At 38.9% G+C, this 19,724-nt stretch overlaps 1 protein-coding gene across 1 annotated transcript in view; it reads left to right on the forward strand.

Moving 5' to 3' along the window:
* The first annotated feature begins 3,438 nt into the window (after positions 1-3,438).
* UBE2QL1 (ubiquitin conjugating enzyme E2 QL1) overlaps positions 3,439-19,724 on the forward strand; it is a 67,528-nt gene continuing 51,242 nt past the window's right edge. Inside the window, exon 1 of the mRNA XM_021004424.2 lies at positions 3,439-5,858. Coding sequence (XP_020860083.1) covers positions 4,959-5,858 — 900 coding nt within the window. The 5' untranslated portion in view covers positions 3,439-4,958. The remainder of the gene's footprint in view (positions 5,859-19,724) is intronic.

A 19,724-nucleotide genomic window follows, 5' to 3' on the forward strand; every position in this document is an offset into this window, starting at 1 on the left:
AGCTAGGTGGCGCAGTGGATAGAGCACTGGCCCTGAAGTCAGGAGGACCTGAGTTCAAATGTGGCCTCAGACCAAACACTTGACACTTACTAGCTGTGTGGCCCTGGGCAAGTCACTTAATCCCAATTGCCTAAAAGCAAAAAAAAAAAAAAGACTTGTGGTGCCTAGCACACAGTAAACAATTAATAACTATATGTCAGATTAAATTGGATAAATTTAATTAAATTTAATTTGATAAAATTAAATTGGATAAATCCTGAACCATCTGAGAAAAATATCTTGCTGGAGTTTAGGTCTGCTACTAAGAGAATAATACTGAAAGAATATGTCTCTTCTGGAATAAGAGAATAATGCTGGGTAGATATATTTAAGATAATCTGAAAAAAGGTATGATATAATTGTAACCTCACCTTCAAAAACCCCTCTCACAGTGACTTAGATATTGTTGCTGTGTTGTAAGAGGAAATAAAATCTTGAGTTGAGATAGTTTAATTATCATCTGCAGAGAGTTAACTGCCAAGTTAAGAGAGACTATGTAAGGCACAAAGAGAAATGAACTATGAGGACTTTTTTCCTGAGAGAGTAAGTTAACGGTCAAAGAGAAAGAGACTGAACCCTAAACCTGATACATAATAGTACTTTGTGTCTTAGTGACTCTTTGAAAAGTATTCATGGGGCCGCTAGGTGGAGTAATGGATAGAGCACGGGCCCTGAAGTCAGGACGACCTGAGTTCAAATCCAGCCTCAGACCAAACACTTGGCACTAGCTGTGTGACCCTGGGCAAGTCACTTAGCCCCAATAGCCTTTAAAAAAAAAAGGACTCAGAGTATGAACTGAAATAAAGACACATCATGTAATATGTCAGCATGTTTCAGAATTTTGTTTTATGCACGAGTTTTACTGGAGGATCTCTAACATCCTTTCCAACTCTGATAAATTATGATTATGTTTTATAGAAATTATTTCTTTTAAGAATAGTGCTGGCTTGCTTTCCTTTTTTCTCCATCAGGGCACTGAAGATGTGTTTGTTAATTGAATACATAAATGAAAAGCATCTAAGAATATGAAGTATCACAAGCAAGTTAGTTTAACAACCACACAGTTAAAATCTTATTTGTAATGTATCACCTCAAATCTAAATTGGTGAACCCTTTAATACAGAGGCCAGTGGAGGGACAGCATCTTATAAAACTGATTGTCAGCATTTTGTGGTAGCAAAGAACTGGATATAATTCTGATGGTTATGAAGAATTATTTTTTAAATGGGAAGACCTATACAGTCTGATGCAGAGTGAAGTAAACAGAACCAAGAGAATATATAGAACTACAATAATGTTGACAAAAAAGAATTCTAAAAGAAATGTAACTCTAATTGTAATGACCAATCTCGGTCTTAGAGAATAGATAATGAAAAATAAACTTCCCTTTTCTAGGCAAAGTATATGATTATGGATGCAAACTTTTGTATACGTTATCAGGTGTGGTAACTGTGACTGGTGTTGCTTAATTTTTGTTGTTAGAAGGAAGGGGTCAGTGCTTTGCAGTTGACTGGTTTAGAAATGACTGTGATGTGAAAAGGAAATGGTATCAAAAAATTATTTTAAATGATTTGGAGGATGGATATATGCCATTGATATATTTGCATATTTCTAGGTATGACGGCCGCATTGAGATGTAAATTCATGGTAGACAGGCACTGTTTCAGGTATGTTCTGCTTAGCCAGGGGCTCATTATGGCTAATTACAACATAATGAATTATAATGAGTTGGATTATCAATCAATTCATAAACATTTATGAATCTCCTACTATGTTTCAGGCACTGTGCTAAATGCTGGAGATACAAAAAGAAGTAAAAAACAATCCCAGCCCTCAAGGAGTTTACAATCTAATGGGGGATTATAAAATGTTCAAGGTTGAAGAACAAATAGGAAATGCAATTCTTTGACTATGACACATTTGGGTACTTGATAAATGTTTTTAAATTATGTCATTGATAGTTAACTAAAACGATGATGACTATATCTTATTTTAGAATGCTTGAAAAGACCGAAACACGGAATCTTAAGATTTGCATATTTGCATGGCCTCTTGCAGTGACCTGATCAGCTAGTCTGGGGAGTTGGCTATTTTAAATAATTTGGGGAGGGGGAGTGAAAATAGTAACAAGGTTTTAAAAAAACGATGTCATAGCACTTAAGAAACCAATATTATATTACAGTAATTTATTTATAGTCCATCTTCCACAAACTGTGAAAATCCTAATAGAATTTGGACCTCTAATCCTATTTGCTCTCTATGACACTGCCTGTACTATGCTTCAATCGTTAGTATTGTAGTTCATTATTAAGTAATTTTGTTAAGCAGACTGGTGCATAGGCAATGTGACATGCATTGGGTACTTGTGAAAATATTGGAGATATATCTGGAGATTTCCTAGATATTCTTCCATTTTACTGGGAATCTTCAACTACCTATAAAAATGCAATACATACCTGAAATTCCAGTGGACAAAAATAAGATTTAATAAACTAAGAGCAGCAGACATATTAGAAGCGGAGAAGCATGTGTCCAAAATTTCTAGAAATGTGTTACTCAGATCAAAAGGGTTCATTTAATGGTTCTAAACCTTAGTCTGATGATGTGCATTTATCAGAGGAGTCCGTTGTTAGTTTGCTTTCTTCAGTCTTTCTGAAACGGCTTACAATGAAATGTCTAGCAGTACCTTCCCAATCGCTGGACTAATCTTCAGAAAACAGTGCAAATCTCTTCAGGACGCAGCATGAGATGGGGGCAGGGACACGAATTCCTGTAACATTTATTTCATCAAGTAATTACTTGAAAGAGATTTTATTTAATATAATTGTGGTAGACACACTTCCCAGCATATTCATTCTCCGGTCCGAACCAATTGATTCTTTACTCAATTTTCATTAAACTCTATTTTCAGTGTCTCTACCCCGCCCCCCCCCCGGATAATTTGGGACCATTGAACATGTTATCCAGGACTATATTGCACCGCATGAAAGGGGGAGTCGATAAACAGGTTGTTTAAGTCCTCTCACGATACGCCTTTCCCTTTCTGATTTTTCTAATTAGGTTAAGTGAAGTTCAATGCTATGATCTTGGGAACCGCTGGAGAGCCGAGGTCTTCTACTCTGCATTATTCTCTATTCCTTTCACAGCAGACCTCCACTCTCACTCCCTGCTCCCCATCACCACCACCCCTCCCCTCTCCAGGTAGAAGGTTTCTATTGTGTTCCAGGATTTGGAGGAACTGCAGTTATCAAGTTTTTCTTAACTGTCCGACCTGCCCCTGTTATCTCTTCTAAGGAGATTCGGGTTAGGCTCGGGATTGAGTGGTTCGGTTGGGGATGCAGCGCACCAAGTAATAAAGCACTTTGAGGGACACATTTTCCTTCTCCTCCAGTCGGCGACTGTATTGTTGGTGGTGCTGGCGATGGTGGGATGGGATGGAATGGAATGGCATGAGATGGGATGGTATGGGATGGATTGGCATGGCATGTTGACGGCTGCTACTCCTGCTACCGCTGACGGGAGGCAGCCTATATGTGAACTGCAACTTGAAGGACTCCTCCCTCCCTGCTCCTCCCTCCGCTTTCCTCCCCTCCCCTGCCTCTATAGTGCCCCCGCCTCAGCGCTGCACAGGGCACAGGCAGAGCTGCTGCCTCTGCAATGTCAGCAGCCGCACCGGCGGCGGCGGCAGCAGCAGCAGCAGCTGCAGCGGCAGCGGCAGCGGCGGCGGCTCAGTAGAAGCAGGGAAGATCCTGGTTAGAACCGAGAAGCCGGTACACACGCAGCTAGGCTCCCTGGAGGAAAGTGGCAGCCCCTGGGGCTGAGATTAGCCACCCTAACTGCCCATCTCCTCCTTTCATCCAGGAGACAGCGTGAGCCCCGGAGTCTGGCTGTCCCGGAGGACACCCCTCAGAACGAGGCACGACTTTGCAGGGGGGAGGGAGAACAGCCCCGGAATCTCTCTCCCACCCAACACCCCCCACGGCAGTGCTTGCCCGCAGTCTCTCTCCAGTCCTCCAGCTCGCTCACTTTCGAGACCTGCTCTCTCAGAAGCCCGTGAAGAGCCTGAGGATAGCACAACAAAGAAGAATCAGGAATTAGGAACTGGGAAACCTGCTCATAGCCGCTGGAGAGACTAGGATACATCAAGACTATATCTGCCGCCACCACCCCCGTCGCAGCCCCCCCCCACTGAGCAACACTCTGTCCCCAAACCCCTTTTCACCCCTCGCCCCCATCTTCCTTCCTGCCTAGGCTGCTCAGCTATTGATCAACCTCTGAGTGCCCCGAGAGGGAAGGAGACTCCTCGCTTGCGGTACAGCAGCCCCCTCTATCTCTCCCTTCAGAAGGGGGAAAGAAATAGAAGGGAGGAGAGAAGAGGAATAATCATATGACCGTGGTAATAAATAACCTGAAGAAAGCCTGTCCTGCTAGCTCAGATGCTGCAATGCTGCCAGCTCTGAGTGTGGGGAGAGGCAGCCTCTGAGGGAGCCGTCACAGCCGGCCCCCATCTCCTGCGCAGCCCCAGGAGCCTCCGCTCCAGCTTTCTTCCCCCGGCGCCCAAGCCCCCGCCGCGCGAGCCGCTTTCCTGACCGGCTGGCAGAAAGCAGAAGGAAAAAGAAGCAAGTTGTCCTACAGCAGCGTCGGCGGCGGCGGCGGCGGCCGCCAAAGCAGCCAGACGTCCAGCTTCTCGCAGCCCGCCTGTCCTCCAGCCCCGCGTCCCCGCCCCTCCGCGCGGCGCCGTGTGTGCGCCTCTCTTCCCCTCATCCTCTCCTGCTTCACTGGGTTAGCGCGGAGTACGCTGCTGGGGCGGTTCGCTCCAGGTCGGCAGCCGGGGAAGAAGTCAAGTCAGTCGCCAGAATCTAGGAAAGAAGGGGTGCTTTTCTCCCGGCTCGCCCGAGCCACGGAAGAAGAAGATTAAGATGGCCACTCTGCTCCGGAAAATCGGGCTCATCCGGCTGCACAACCGGGACACGGAGGACCCCAAACATCACCACAACCATCTCCACAGCAGCAGCCAGCACGGCCGCGGCGGCGGCGGCGGCGGCGGCGGTGGCGGCGGCGGCTCCTCGCTGAGGGGCAAAGGCAACCAGAAGAACCACAGTAACAAGCAGCAGCCGCAGAATGCTCCGGGAGGAGGGGGCGGCTGCAGCGGCGGCGGCGGCGAAGGCAGCCCGGGGCACTCCAAGAACAAGCGAGCGCTGGAGCTGGCCAACAAGGACAAGCAGCAGCAGCAGCAGCAGCAGCAACAGCAGCAGCCCAGCTCCGGGGGCCACAAGGAGAAGCAGGCGAGCGCCAGGGAGAACCAGTCCACCAAGGAATCCAAGCAGCAGGGCGGGGGCGGCGGCCGCAGCAGCGGGGGCGGAGGCGGGAAGGGATCCTCGCAGGTGGCCCAGACCCCGGCAGCCAGCAGCCTGGCGCCGATGGGGCGGGGGCAGCCGGGTACCCAGGTGAGGAGCCGGCGGCTGATGAAGGAGCTCCAGGACATCTCCAGGCTGAGCGATCGCTTCATCTCGGTAGAGCTGGTGGACGAGAGCCTCTACGACTGGAATGTGAAGCTGCACCAGGTGGACAAGGACTCGGTGTTGTGGCAGGACATGAAAGAGACCAACACAGAGTTCATCCTGCTCAACCTCACCTTCCCTGACAACTTCCCCTTCTCGCCGCCCTTCATGCGGGTGCTCAGCCCCCGGCTGGAGAACGGCTATGTGCTGGACGGGGGAGCCATCTGCATGGAGTTGCTCACCCCCCGGGGCTGGTCCAGCGCCTACACAGTCGAGGCTGTCATGAGGCAGTTCGCTGCCAGCCTGGTGAAGGGCCAGGTAAGAAGGGAGGACGGAGAAGGAGGCTGAGGGAGGCAGAGGCTGGGGGGGGCGAAAGCCCCACAGGGCTATCTTTGGGGTAGGAGAGAGTCCCTGCATGGGCAGGGGGCGGGTGCAGCTGAGGGGACAGCACTTGGGAACTAGATAGTGGCAGAGAAGGAGAGCTTGAAGCTTTTTTCTATCACCTTGGGCTGGTTCCCTGCTTCTGACCTGCCAGGTACGAGCATCAGAGGGGAGTTCTGCATCCAGCGTTTCCTGGCGGTACCTTACTCTCAACCTCAATTAGGAGACTAAGTCCTAGACCTAGAACTTCCCTCTCACCTTCCTCCCCTCCCATTTCCAAACTTGAGTTGCGTCAGCTTCAACCAAATTACCCCTGTCTTTTAAAACTAGCTACCAAAGGAGGCTATCCTGATTATTAATCTATGCCCCCCCCATTCTTTCTCGTAACCTTATGGGTCATACGCATACTCTGTTCTATTATGCGTAGTCTACCTGTCTGTCATTCTCTGTATGTCAATCTGGCTGTCTCTTAGTATCTATTTCTCTGACTCTCTCTGTTCCTTTTTCAGTCTGTATCTTTCTGTCTCTCTCCATCTTAAATCTCTATCTCTTTGTCTCTGTTTCTGACAGTCTGTCTCTTCGTGTCTCTTGTCTTTATCTCTGTTTCTGTCTTTGTCTCTGACTCTGTCTCTCAAAAATTTATTATGAGGATTGAAACTATAATTTAGCAATCCCAGGAAATGTTTCTTCTATAAAACATTTAAGATGGAGCCATTTGCAGATTTGGGGGTAAAATCTGTGGCAAGTAAGGATTGGTCAATCTGTTTCTTTTCTCGCTCATTCTTAGCGAAATATGGTGCCTCCCAAAGGTGAACATTTTGCTAACCGGAAATATCATTAGGAAGTTAGTGATGAAAAGTCTTCTTGGTCTGGGAAAACCCAAAATGCTGTTTAATTAATTGAAATAAGGAAATACCTTCCTCTTTCCTGCTCTTTTGATTCTCTTTTCCTACTGCTTTTTGGATCTTTGCTTCTCCATGGATCATCACCTCAAAACAGATTTCCACAGCATCTCTCTCTCTCCTCTCTTTATTCCTCTATATTTTGTTCCCTCCGTATCCTAAGAAGGTTAAAATCTTTTCTACTGATGAAATGTTTTAACTAAATACCTAAAACGGGAACATGCTGTTTGCATGGCATCATTTTACCTATGAAATCCTGGTAGGTGATATACCTAAAAGAAAAACTAGGGCAGTGATTGTATGGCAATTCCATGAATGTATCTTTTGAAAAGTGTTCTGCAACCCTCTTAACCTTCACCTTCACATTCACTGCTATCATTTTCCTTCATAGGGTATAGAGTTATGTATTGATATTTGTTAACTGAACATTTGACTGAATATACATTAATTATTTAACAAAATTTTTCATTTATTTTTGATTCATATAGAATAGATGTTTTTCAGGCCCCATTTTGGTGATTTTACAGATGCCCCCAATCCTTGCTATACTGTTTGGCTCTGCTCCTGTTGGCTCTTTCTCTATCTTGTAGAGGATCAGGTTGCAGAGAGTACCTGGAATTCTAGACAAATGACATCCTAAGTCTAAAAAAAAACCCAGATTCCTTGATTCATAGTAGATCTGTTGTTTTTAATGAAACTACTCATTCAAGGTGCTGCATTCTATCTATTCTAGGGTTTGTTTTACTCATATTCCTTGAATAAAAACTAAGACTGGATTCAGTTTTCTCCCAGTATATGTTTAACTGATGCAGGAAACAATATTAGTGACATATTATTAATTCTAAAGTTAAATAATATAAGGGAATGTAGAGGTACATAGTTTAATAGAAAGGATTTTGAGAGGAAACTAACCAAAGGAGTCAATTTTTTTTTAAGTGAGATAGTTATGTGGAAGAATACACAACAGAAATACCTGCATTACTTTCATCAGAGCTCTCTGGAAAAAATCTGGCACTTCTTTTCATTAGTCATGGTAAAGATTTCTGAGAGGTGGGAGACAGGGATGACTTTATTTCCTTAAAAATAAAAATGATTTTTCCTCACTAAGAGATTTTCCTTATTGTTTGAAGGGATAGTCCAAATATTCCTATTAAGTGCTAGTAATAATTTTATTTGTAAAATAATGCTGTAAAATAACCAGGTATGGATCTGCATATATGATACAGTGATCAATGAGAGAATATAGTTTTTTTTAAAAAAAGACAAATGGTTGGTAGTTGGTATGATATGATTGGTGGAAATAAAGGTATTTTCTTTAATGACGCTTCGACTGTAATAGTCAAAGAGAATTACTGTCTACTTAATTGGACCTAATGCTCTACATCTAGACATATTTTGGTAAGCATCCTCATATTATTTAGTTTTAGTATATAAATTAGCTTGATATAGCTCAAAGGCTACAACATACTTTTTAATCCTTATTTTTCCTTTTTCATATTTTTCCATGTTAATTTTGTTGGCTTCTAGCTCCCTGAGAATATTACAAATTGAGTAGGAAAATACATTTTCCAAGGTACACATAAAACATTAAAGATTCATATGTAAGTGACTAAAAGTCTTTGAAGGAATAAATGACACTTACTCATCCAGGGTGCCATGCCTTGAAAGAGTTTTGATAATGTGACAGATTACATAAGCATTATTGCAGTATTGCATCCCACTCTTCTGAATTCATTGCTTCTGAGTCCATTCACTCAATGAACTTACTAACTAAATTCCATGGATAGTGAAGGGTACACAACAGAATATCCAAATACCTTCTTGAGTATGCATAGAAAAGTCCATAGTATTACTAATACAATAATTGCTAAAATAAAGGGTTGTTAAAAGCCAACATCATTTTCTCAAAGAATTCATTTAACTTAAGTTATAAAAATTAGATAACTCAATACCAGTTTTTATAACTAGATAACATAATTTTCTGGTTAAGAAATTTAGAAATATTATATTTTTATGTCTGGTTCTCTATAGAAAGCATGAAGGTTGCTTTCTGTTAATTTTACTATTTTAGTATTTTCGTGACACATGAAAATATCTCTGTTTTCAATAGGTTTGGTTTAAAATGACAAGACTACTGCTACTTCTTATAAATAGAGGTTTTAATTTACTTAGTTTTAAAAATGTGGTCTCTGGAATTTTATTGCAATTTATTGTTTGATTTTGTTTACCACTAATATAATTTGTTTACTATTCAGTAATTTAAACTATTTAAGAATGTCTATGTCCATACCTTGTTTATTTGCATCTTACTTTCTCCTGTAAACTAACTCTTCTTTTTAGGCATTATCTCCATCATTTGGGAATCAGAAGAGTAATAATTAATGGATAGGGACAAGAATCAGGAATAGACCTTAAGATCAGATGATGAAACTCCCTCTTGCTAATGAAGGCTGGCACTTCTACTGTAACTTTAGGTCTTAGTTGCCCAGAGCAGTAAAAGGTTAAGTGACTTGCCCAGGGTCCCACACCAGTATATATCAGAGGTGGGACCAGAAATCAAGCCAAGGAGCATTTATTATGCACCTACTATGTTTCAGAAAAAAAAAAAAGAAGAAAGAAAAAAAAAGAAAACATTTGAACCCAGACATTATCTGGCTTTAAGGCTAGATTTCTATGCACTAGTCCAGGGCTGCCTCAATTATTGGAAGAACTCATAAATTAAGTTCATATAGTATTTTCATTTTAGCTAAGCACACAGGTTTCCATAGTATTTCCATAAAGGGGATTTCCTCTCAACAACCATAAGAGGTATATAAGATAAGCATTATTTTTCCTACTTAACATAGGAACAAGTGAGGCTCAGGTAGGTTGTGAGTGACTTGTTCAGAGTCACATGGTTAATAAATGGCATAACTTTCATTCCAACTCACAACTTCACAAAGACCATAACTCTTTTCATTGCATCATACTGCCCCCTCAAACTCAATACATATTATGGAATTCAAAACAATATCTTTCTTGCACATCATGGATACTCAATATTTAATGAATATCGACTAATCTGTGTTCACAAAATTGCATTTTTAAAGACTTCCAGGTACATAATTTTAAAACATATACAAATTGGTACTGATATTTTAAGAGCTTATGCATACAACTCAATAAGTATGTTCTTTACAACTGAAGCAGATTTGATTGCCATAGGTTTCAGTCTTTAAGATGACAAAAGTAAGTAAATTCCATCAGTATAGTTATTTGAACTGACATACAGATTAATTTGAATCACCCTATAATAAATTCCCTCTATTTTATAACAGTAACCCATTTGTATGACCATATCACTCAGTTAACTGTCATTAGACAGTTTGATGATCAGGCATTCCAACAAGCAAAGAGCTGGCCAAGTGACTTGCCTCTGGCCATGGTCATGCCCTAGCGAGTCCCAGAATCCTTTACCAAACAGAGGCAAACCTTTATTAGAACTTAATGTTATAATGAAAGGCCTAACAAATGACATAGAAGATCAATAATAATTTTGGCTAATCCATAATAGTTTTGTTATGAAGTGAAGTGTAGCATTGACTACTAATGGAAAAAAGACAGACTGATTTTTTTGGATTGTCTCAGCCCTCTATCAATCATGACTCTTCTAATCAATGCTGTGCACATAGAACAAATACATTGTCAAACATTAAGCAAGGAAACTAAGAAGGAAAAGTTACTTTAAAATCTTGCAGATTTTACTCTTTGAAGTAAAAAATATATCAATGATTCCAGGTCAGTTATTATTTGACTATTAATTTCTGTGGTTTTTGAATAAAGGAAACTGGAATGCTGCCAGAGATTTTCACAGGGTCTGGTGTCCATTGTTCAGTTTTATTTAATAATATGCATGACTAAGATCAATATAAGTGTGTTAAGTGATTCCTACCATGTACAATGGATCCTTGAGTGAAAAGCCAGCAAGAAACATCACTTCTTCAATCTTTTTCCAGAGTAGTAACTGTTTTTCCCAAAGAAGACATTGTACTATTTTATTTATGGTTTTGCAAATTATGTATAATATAATCAGAAAGAGGAATGAGTAGACATTCTATGAGTCATAGGATGCTAACCAAATACAATTGACACTTTTATCCAACTTTTGCTTTTTTTTAGTAAATCAGGATCCCATTATGGAAATTACATATTATTTATGATATGGTTGAAATTATCATGAATAAAGACATTTTACATTAGCACAATGTTATCATGACAAATCATTTAATTTTGAATTGATTAGAAGACAATCTAATAGTGAATTATAAACATGTTGAGGGTAAAAGTGAGGGAACTGATTTTTTAAAAATATGTTTCTGGATCAGACCTGATGTTGATTTTCAGTAGTGCTTTTTATGAGTCACCATGTGTCATTTTGTTCTCTACCTCAGTGTAGGGGACAAAGTTAATTACCAGCTAACTGATGACTCTGCAGGTTGTGGTATCTATAAGCTTGACTGTTTGGAAGAAAAATAGCTACTTGCTCTTACATCAAGTAGGGCAGGCATAAAAATGCAGACAGGACTTTGTATCCTAAAAATAGTTACTGACTGAGTGTTCTGACATCAGTAAGTCTCTAGTGAATGCTTTCTCTGACAAATAGTTAATAATAGTAGTAATTTACTTTTAAAATTGATATTTAATTTCTGTTAGGGGAGACTGAAGGTGTAAATGATAAATTTAGATCTATAATTTTTATCATTCAAGTTTATACATTTATATTTTAGTTTTCAAAGCAATAATTTTTTCTGATAGCATCATTCTTTAAGAAAATAAAATACTAATGTGAGTAGTAAGTTGATAGTATTATACTAATAGAAAATACCAATGTGAGCAGTAAATTGATAGTGAGCAGCCTAAGCTATGTTCAAACCTGACATATTTCCTGTACTCTTTTCTCATCTCTTTTCTCAGCCTCAGAAACAGCTCGAGTTGAATAGTGAAACAGTCTTGTTACAATTGCAGAATACACATGATAGGAAAAGAATTGAAAGACATTACTTCCATGCTGCAGGGACATCTCTTCCCTGGGTTGCTATGTATGAATGATGGCAGACTTTAGTAATGAAAGATGTGGTGACCTAAGAATCATTCTTGAGCTCTAGTCACATCTCTGATAGCTTTTTGCTGGTAAATATTTGTTGGTACAATGAGTAATATGCAGGGCTAGAGAAGGGAGAGGAATGGACCTGTATTTTTCTTTGCCCTCTACTACCTCCCTATCTATGTACCACATGGAGTCTAAAGAAGGAGGGAAAGGGAAGCAAATAGATAAAAGGAAGAAAAGATAAAGGAGAGGGGAAATAATTGAATTTACTGAGGAACTTTTCACTAATTCCTAATTAACCTTTTCCTCACACTTCCACCCTGACCACTCACCCTTCCCAACATCTCTAATATTCCCATTCTCTTCACCAGCACCTTCAACTTACACAACAACCTTTAATACCGTTGTGGAAAAATACAAAATAAAGTCCTTAGTCCCTGGGCAACAGCCCTGTGCCAAGAAAGAATGTGAACTTTGGAGGAAGGCAATAATGAAGGTTCATTCAAAACTTCATTCAATACGTGGAAAGGAGCATAGGACACATGGAAGAGAACATTGTTGTAGAGAGCCAAAAAAAAGTGGGCAATCTCTAAATAGTTTATATTTGGTTTTGGTTTTTATCTTTATCTTATTTCACTAATTATTCTAATGAAGCTAATATAATTGGTGTATGTTCTCTTGAGGAAACACTATCTTGTCAATAGAAAAAGGCAGTTTGCATTCAATATATACTAGATGATGAGGAGAAGCTAGTATGATTAAAATATTCCTGTGAAAAATCCATTAAGTAGAAAATCTATACCTGGATAGTTTAGAGTTGTCTCTAAAGTTAAATCTATGAAAGAAAATTCTATACAGAAGCTGCTTTTCTGAGTTATTTCATTGCTTTTTTTTTCATTGCTAGAATATGGAAAATTAGACCTATCCAAAAGAACACAACATGACAGAAACATTTCCACATAGTCTATATTTTTGGACCCAAATTTTTCCACTTCCACCCAGATACATTTAGTGGATTGTCAACTCACAAAAAAAGTACATTTTTTTTTAATAATCCAGTGGCTACCTCAACCTCCCAAGCTGTCCTGCCTCTGCTGCTGTTCTAGGGATAATGCCTGAGAATACCTCAGAGGTTTTGCCTATGCATACTCTACCTCTGATGGAAACCTCTTACCTGCTTAACATAGTTCCAAGCTTAGTTTTTTCCAAAAAGAACACCTTGTCCCCTTTTGAAACACTGTCCAACCTACTACGTATCTAGGAATACCTAAAAGAGAGAAAATGAGAACATTGAGTGATAGGATCAGGGATATAAGATAAAGGAAACAGTATATAAAATTTGTGTCAGAGGAATGATAAAGAAGGCAAATAAATATAATAAACTATAGGGGAGGCTGTCTAAAGCAGGCAAGGGTTGCTACTCATTGATGAAGCAGGCCATAGTATAGTGCCATAACATTAGGTAGATTAGGAATCCACAAAGTCAGTTCATATATTAGCATCCATGATGATGAAAAATCAAGCAATCTAGTTGAAAACCTACAATAATATCAGCATTTACAATACAGTTTTTAATCAGTTGTCCAACTAACAGACAAAATCTAGTTTTTAAAACATTGCCATCAGAAATAATTTCTAAACTTGCTTTTTCCAATTATGTGGACAAGCCATTGATATTAAATCTCACTTGAGTTCTGAGGACGTTGTGGGAATTGAGTGAACCACACTAACTCCATCTTGTGACTCAATTCTGGATTTAGTTCAGTTCCCTTTCTATTCAATTATGTGTCTGGTCCAATTTCCATCTTGTGAGAAAACTTTATTGCAATGTTTGATCCTATGCCTGTGTGACTGGGAGGCTGGACCCCCTCTACCTGTCATTTAGAGACCCTTCATTAAGGACCTAGGTTATGCTGACCAAAAACTCAGTCAGATCCAAAGATTGATGCAAGAAGTTTTCTCACAGTTATGTATCTCAAGCAACCCTTACAACTTATCTGAAAACTGGCCCTGTACTGGTCAATCAGTTAGGAACATGTTTCCGTGTTCCTTTGATTGAGCACAGATACTTGGAAGGAATGGGACACCTCTTTTTCTGTTTCAGGGAATTGTACCTGCTCACTTACTGCCCAAGATGATTTATTTCTTAAGTTTCTTTTCTGAATATATAAAAATATAAAATCTTATCAGCATATTAACAAATACTATTTTAGATCATACTTAAATGTGTAATTGATATAACCTACACCATGAACAGGAGTACCTACATCCATGAGATCACAGATCCATTAAAATATACAGAATTACTTGAAAACTGAATAAAAAGTCTAGGGAGAAGCATTGCCTAGATGCATAATCTACTTATACTTTCAATCTGTTAAAGATTAAACCTAGCATAGGTCAGAATGAAGAGCTATATAAATTATTAAATACTTATATGGTAGAAAACCTATTTTAAATATTCCTAATAGAAAGGTTAAATATGAAATATTTCACATTGCACACAATTATCAAAATTAATTGTTGTGCATAATTATAAGTATTTGGAAATTATTTTCAAAGTGAATTTGTTATCTTATGGATATAATGCATAAAACCAAGACAGCATTAGGTAAAAAAAGAGTCTACATGACTATGCTTGGATCCCACATGGCACATATCTTTGGATGAGCCATACAAATATTAATTAAAGGTTAATCTGTTATAATGAAATTCAAGAATAGGAGAGTCTTCCTCTCATAGAAACTAGTTTTTTTTGAATTTCTTATATCTCACCATAATTTAAACCACAGGAAAAATTAGACATTTGGATTACATTAATTTTTACCATTTCAATATCATCTTTATTTCAAAAAAAAAACCTTATCTACAAACTCCTCACAAAAATAATGAGATAGCAGTAATTTCCTTATCCATCTCTTCTGCTCGGGAGGTCCTACTTTGCTTGACTTAGTCATATGTTTCAGTTCCAATTTACAAATATCAATGAGATCAGAGGATCTTCTAAGAACTGACCTGGAAATGTAACATGTGAAATCATTGCAATAGACATCATATTTCCAAGTGCATAGCTTTCAACTAGCCTATTTCACCCTGTAAAGCTTCAAATCTAATTAGAAATAAACATTCCACATATAGTAATATAACACTTAACAGTTTCCTGGGTAATTAGGTGACCTTTTGGAAGCCTGTTGCCCCTCCTTCTGCCCCAAATTCACTTACCACTCTTTATAATTTTCTGTAGCTCATCCTCTTCCTCCATAAATTTAGGAAGCCACCATACACTATAAGCTAATATAAAACCAATAGTTTTCTAAAATATAGGCTGTGTAATCACATGAAAATTAAAAGACTTTTGCAATTCATAAATAAAAAATAATTTAAGCAACCATAAAAAATTGAAAAATTATTAGCTGTACCATAGTGAGCAGTTATTAAATAGTCTATCAATAATGTTATCAAAAGGGAAAGGAAGCTTTTGGTTTTTTTCTTTACAACTTAAAGAAGTGAAAACTTCACCTTAGTTTTTCTCGGAAATTGAATGCTCAATTAGCAACTGAGCTCAAGGCCATTCAATATACGAACATTTTGACTCTAGATCATGACAACCAATGGTGCACATCCCTGATAGCATCTGTACCTAGTCAGGTATTATAACAACTTGAGCAAGACTCAGTGAGAAATGAGTTTGTGAACACAGTAAATTTATCTTCACTCCTTTGTGAATGGTAAGATGAGAATGGTGTAATTTTCTCAAAGATGTGAACACAGTAAATTTATCTTCACTCCTTTGTGAATGGTAAGATGAGAATGGTGTAATTTTCTCAAAGATCATGATATTTAATTAAAAAACATAAAAATAAAAAGTGGTGTCTTTATTGGCACAGAAATGGATTCATACACATGTCTATCGAAGAACAAGTGTTATTATTACAACCTTTAGCAACAGGAAGCACTTACAGCAATGCTGACATTTAGACCAATGAAGATATTTCTGATATTTGTTGATGATGGTAAAACCACCTTTGTGATTATAATGTAATCATGTTATACAATAAAAGGACAGCCTGGTGGTACGATGGATAGAGTGCCAGGCCTAAAGTCAGGAAGACTCATCTTTGTGGGTTCAAATCTGACCTCAGACACTAATTAGCTGTGTGATCCAGGACAAATCTCTTAACCCTGTTGCCTCAGTTTCCTCATCTATAAAATGAGCTGGAGAAGGAAATGGCAGACCACTCCAGGATTTTTGCCAAGAAAACCACAAATAGGTTCACAAAGAGTCAGATACCACTGAAAAACAACTGAATAGCATACAATAAAGGCATATAATATAGTCAGTTGGATGATGAGTGGACAGAGGTATAACACTTGGGAGTCAGGAAAACCTGAGTTTGAATACTGCCTCAGACATTCCCTAGCTGTGTGTCCCTGGGAGGTCACTTACCCACTCTGTACCTCAGTTTCCCCATATGTAAAATGGGGGGTAATAATAACACCTACCTCACAGGATTATTGTGAGGATCCAAGGAGTTAATAGATAAAGCATTTTGCAAACCTTAAAGCACTATAAATGTTAGCTGTTATTATTAAGCACCAACTAGGTGGTACAGTGGTTAGAGTGATGGATCTAGAGTCAAGAAGACCAAAATTAAAATCAGATACTTACTAGCTGTATGACCCTGGGCAAGTCACTTCACCTCTCTCTGCCTCAGTTTCCTCAACCATAAAGTAGTGATAATAAAAACACCTACCTGGAAGGATTGTTGTGATGAACAAATGAGATAATATATGTAAAGTGTTTTGCAAACCTTAATTTAGTGCTATAGAAATGCTAGTTGTTGTTATAACACTACCTTACATTTGTGTGGTTCTTTGAGCTTTCACATTTGTAGACTCACAGATTTAGAAATGAAGGGGACTTTTGAGGTTCTCTAATTCAAACCCTCCTTTTGCAGATGAGGAATTAAAATGTTGTACACAGCCTGTGCAACACAGGTTTTAAGTGCTAGAGCCAGGCTTTGAATCTAAATCATTTTGACTCCAAATATAGTGATCTTCCCACAGATTCAGGCTGTGGAACACTGTGGGTCAGACAGAATGGGCATTATGACCCCCATTTTAAAAATGAAAAAAAAATGTATCAGAGTGCTTAAGTGTTATGCCCAGAGTCACACAATATAGAAGTTACAGGCCCTCTCATATTGGTGCCTCCCGTGATATGTCTGAAGCAAATAAAAGAGAAAATAGGGCCTGTGGTCAAGGGATGGTGTGGATTGGCATCCATCCTGAGTAAGAAGACCAAAACCTCACTGTCAGAGGGAATAGAAGCTAGAAGTTGAGAGGACAGGCCAGGCCAATGTACAAGAGCAAGATACAAGACCAAAAGCTGAAATGGGTAATCCTCAAGATAAGGCAGTTCTCAAGGAGCCTGCAGATAAATCAAAACCCATGGGAAATACAATGACAGTTAAATGGTAGCTCTGAAAATATTCAACACAGCTTGTCAGTATATCCTTTGATAGGTGTACATTCTGCCTGTCTCCCCATCTGTTCCTTAAATGAGAAATGTCCATTCTTGGTACCTACATGGTCAGACTCACAAACCTGTGTTCATACTTCTGGTCAGGTGCTCTTTGCAGTAGAGGATATAATCACAGGTTATATCAGAAGCAGCAAACTGTTGGGGTTCTCATAAATTGCAGTCACCTTTTGTTGGTAAGCTCTCCTACTTGGAGTTTCATTTTCTTTCTTTTTAATAGTCAATCAATTTTAATGACCAGGTATTGATTCTTGTTCATATACAGTTCCATGATATAATCTGTGAATAATCAGGCATCTATTGCTATAATAGGAAAGAACAGAGTATTTGGACCCCAAGAATCTGGGTTCAAATCATAGGTCTGCTACTTATTATATGTGCTACCTTCTTTAGACCTCACTTTCTTTGTCTGTAAAACTAGGATCTAAAAACTCGATGATCTCAAAGTATCTTCCATTTTGAGATTTTCTATTTAGTTTCTAACTTAAACTTTTGTTTTAGCAAACTGCTACATGTCTTGGATTGGACCACCAGAATTTTACTTTATATTGAAATAGTAAAGAAGTATCCAAGTGAATGTTGTTGCAACAACAAATGTTAGCAATACTCCTTAAAAATTACAGAATATGATATCCATTTGGAAATTTATTTGCAGCCATTTTGTAGCAAGGTTTAAGAAAAACCATGATAGCAAATTTGAAATACCCTGAAAAATGTACCACATTTCGTGAAAATCAATATAGCCCTTTAAAGGATATTATGGAACAACAACACAAAATGTATTCAAAATCTTTCCCAGTCCAGTAATCAAAGCATTTTAGAATGGAGGTTCTCAACCTTTTTGTGTGTCAGGGACCCCACTGGCAGTCTGGTGAAACCTATGGACCCCAGTCTCATAATTATGTTTTTGAATGCATAAAATAAAATACCTAGGATTAGAAAAGGAAAGCAATTATATTGACATATCATTATCAAAATATTGAAAAAAAAAAGTTTACAGATCCCAGATTAACAACCTCTTGTTATAACAACATAGAATCTTAGTGAAAGAACCTCCTGCCCTTTAAAGATAACAGTTGAAGGTAAATGCATTTGAAATGATCATCCTGTTCTGCTGGGACTCTTGAAATTTCTATTAAACATGTCTATTATTAGAAAGAGCTTTCCAACACCTAGAGCCATCTAGGCATTGATCAGACTACCTTGTAATGTATTGAGCCCCCCCATTACTAGAAGAATTCAAGCAGAGGTAGAGACCATCAGTGAGGGATGTTGTAGAGTGATTCTTGCACTGGATAGAGGTTGGGCTAAGAGACCTGCAAAATGCCTTCTAAATATAAGCTTTTATTATTCTTTGGTTCTGATCCTTTCTCTGGGAAGTGCAAAAGCAAGAACTCTAAATGGTTTGTAGTTAATAGTTTCTCCAGGGTGTGTGAGTCTGGCTATGAAGTGCTCGATGATGACACCATCATTCAGGCATATTAAAATATCACAATTTATGATCCTGACTATGAAACTCCCCAAGTGTTCTTCATTCAGCCAGCTTTGCAGCCTGCCTTTTATATCCCTAAGGTAGGAAAGTTCCTTTTACCTTCAAATGGAGTAAAAAAAAATGTCAGAATTAGTTTATGAGCTAGGTAAACGTTGCCATAAGTATTGCTATAAAGTTTGTGATGTTGTAAAGATTCAAGTGCTGAATGGATAGAACCAGTATTGTGCTGTTTTTCACTATGAGTTTTCCACCTCCTTGAAGACAGACTCTTTGATTGTTGTTATTAAAAAGCACACACTTTGCCTGAGGTGATTTCAATCCATTCTTTTTCTGAGCAACACAGTTCTACCACTTATAACCTATTCATCAGGTGACTTAACCTCACCAGGCCTTACTTTCCTGCTTTATAAAATGAGATTAATTTTATAAAGTTTCTACTATGTGCTAGGCCCTTTACAAATATTATCTCCTTTCATCCTCAGAACAACCCTTTGAGGCAGCTGCTATTATTAGCCCTGTTTTACAGTGGCAAGACAGGCAAAGGTTAAGTAACTTGCCCACAGTCACACAGCTAGCAAGTGTGTGAGGCTAGATTTGAACTCAGATCTTCCTAACTCCAAGCCCAGCATTCTAACTACTATGCCACCTAGCTGTCTCTAGAAGAAGAAAGGTTAAATCAAAGATTCTTAACCTGGGATCTGTGAACTTTAAAAAAAATTCTTGATAATTGAATTTCAATGTGATTGTGGTTTTTTATAACCCTATATATTTTATTTTATGT

Source organism: Phascolarctos cinereus, unplaced genomic scaffold (assembly GCF_003287225.1).
Source record: "Phascolarctos cinereus isolate Bilbo 61053 unplaced genomic scaffold, phaCin_HiC Scaffold_4;HRSCAF=312, whole genome shotgun sequence".
Taxonomy (NCBI): domain Eukaryota; kingdom Metazoa; phylum Chordata; class Mammalia; order Diprotodontia; family Phascolarctidae; genus Phascolarctos; species Phascolarctos cinereus.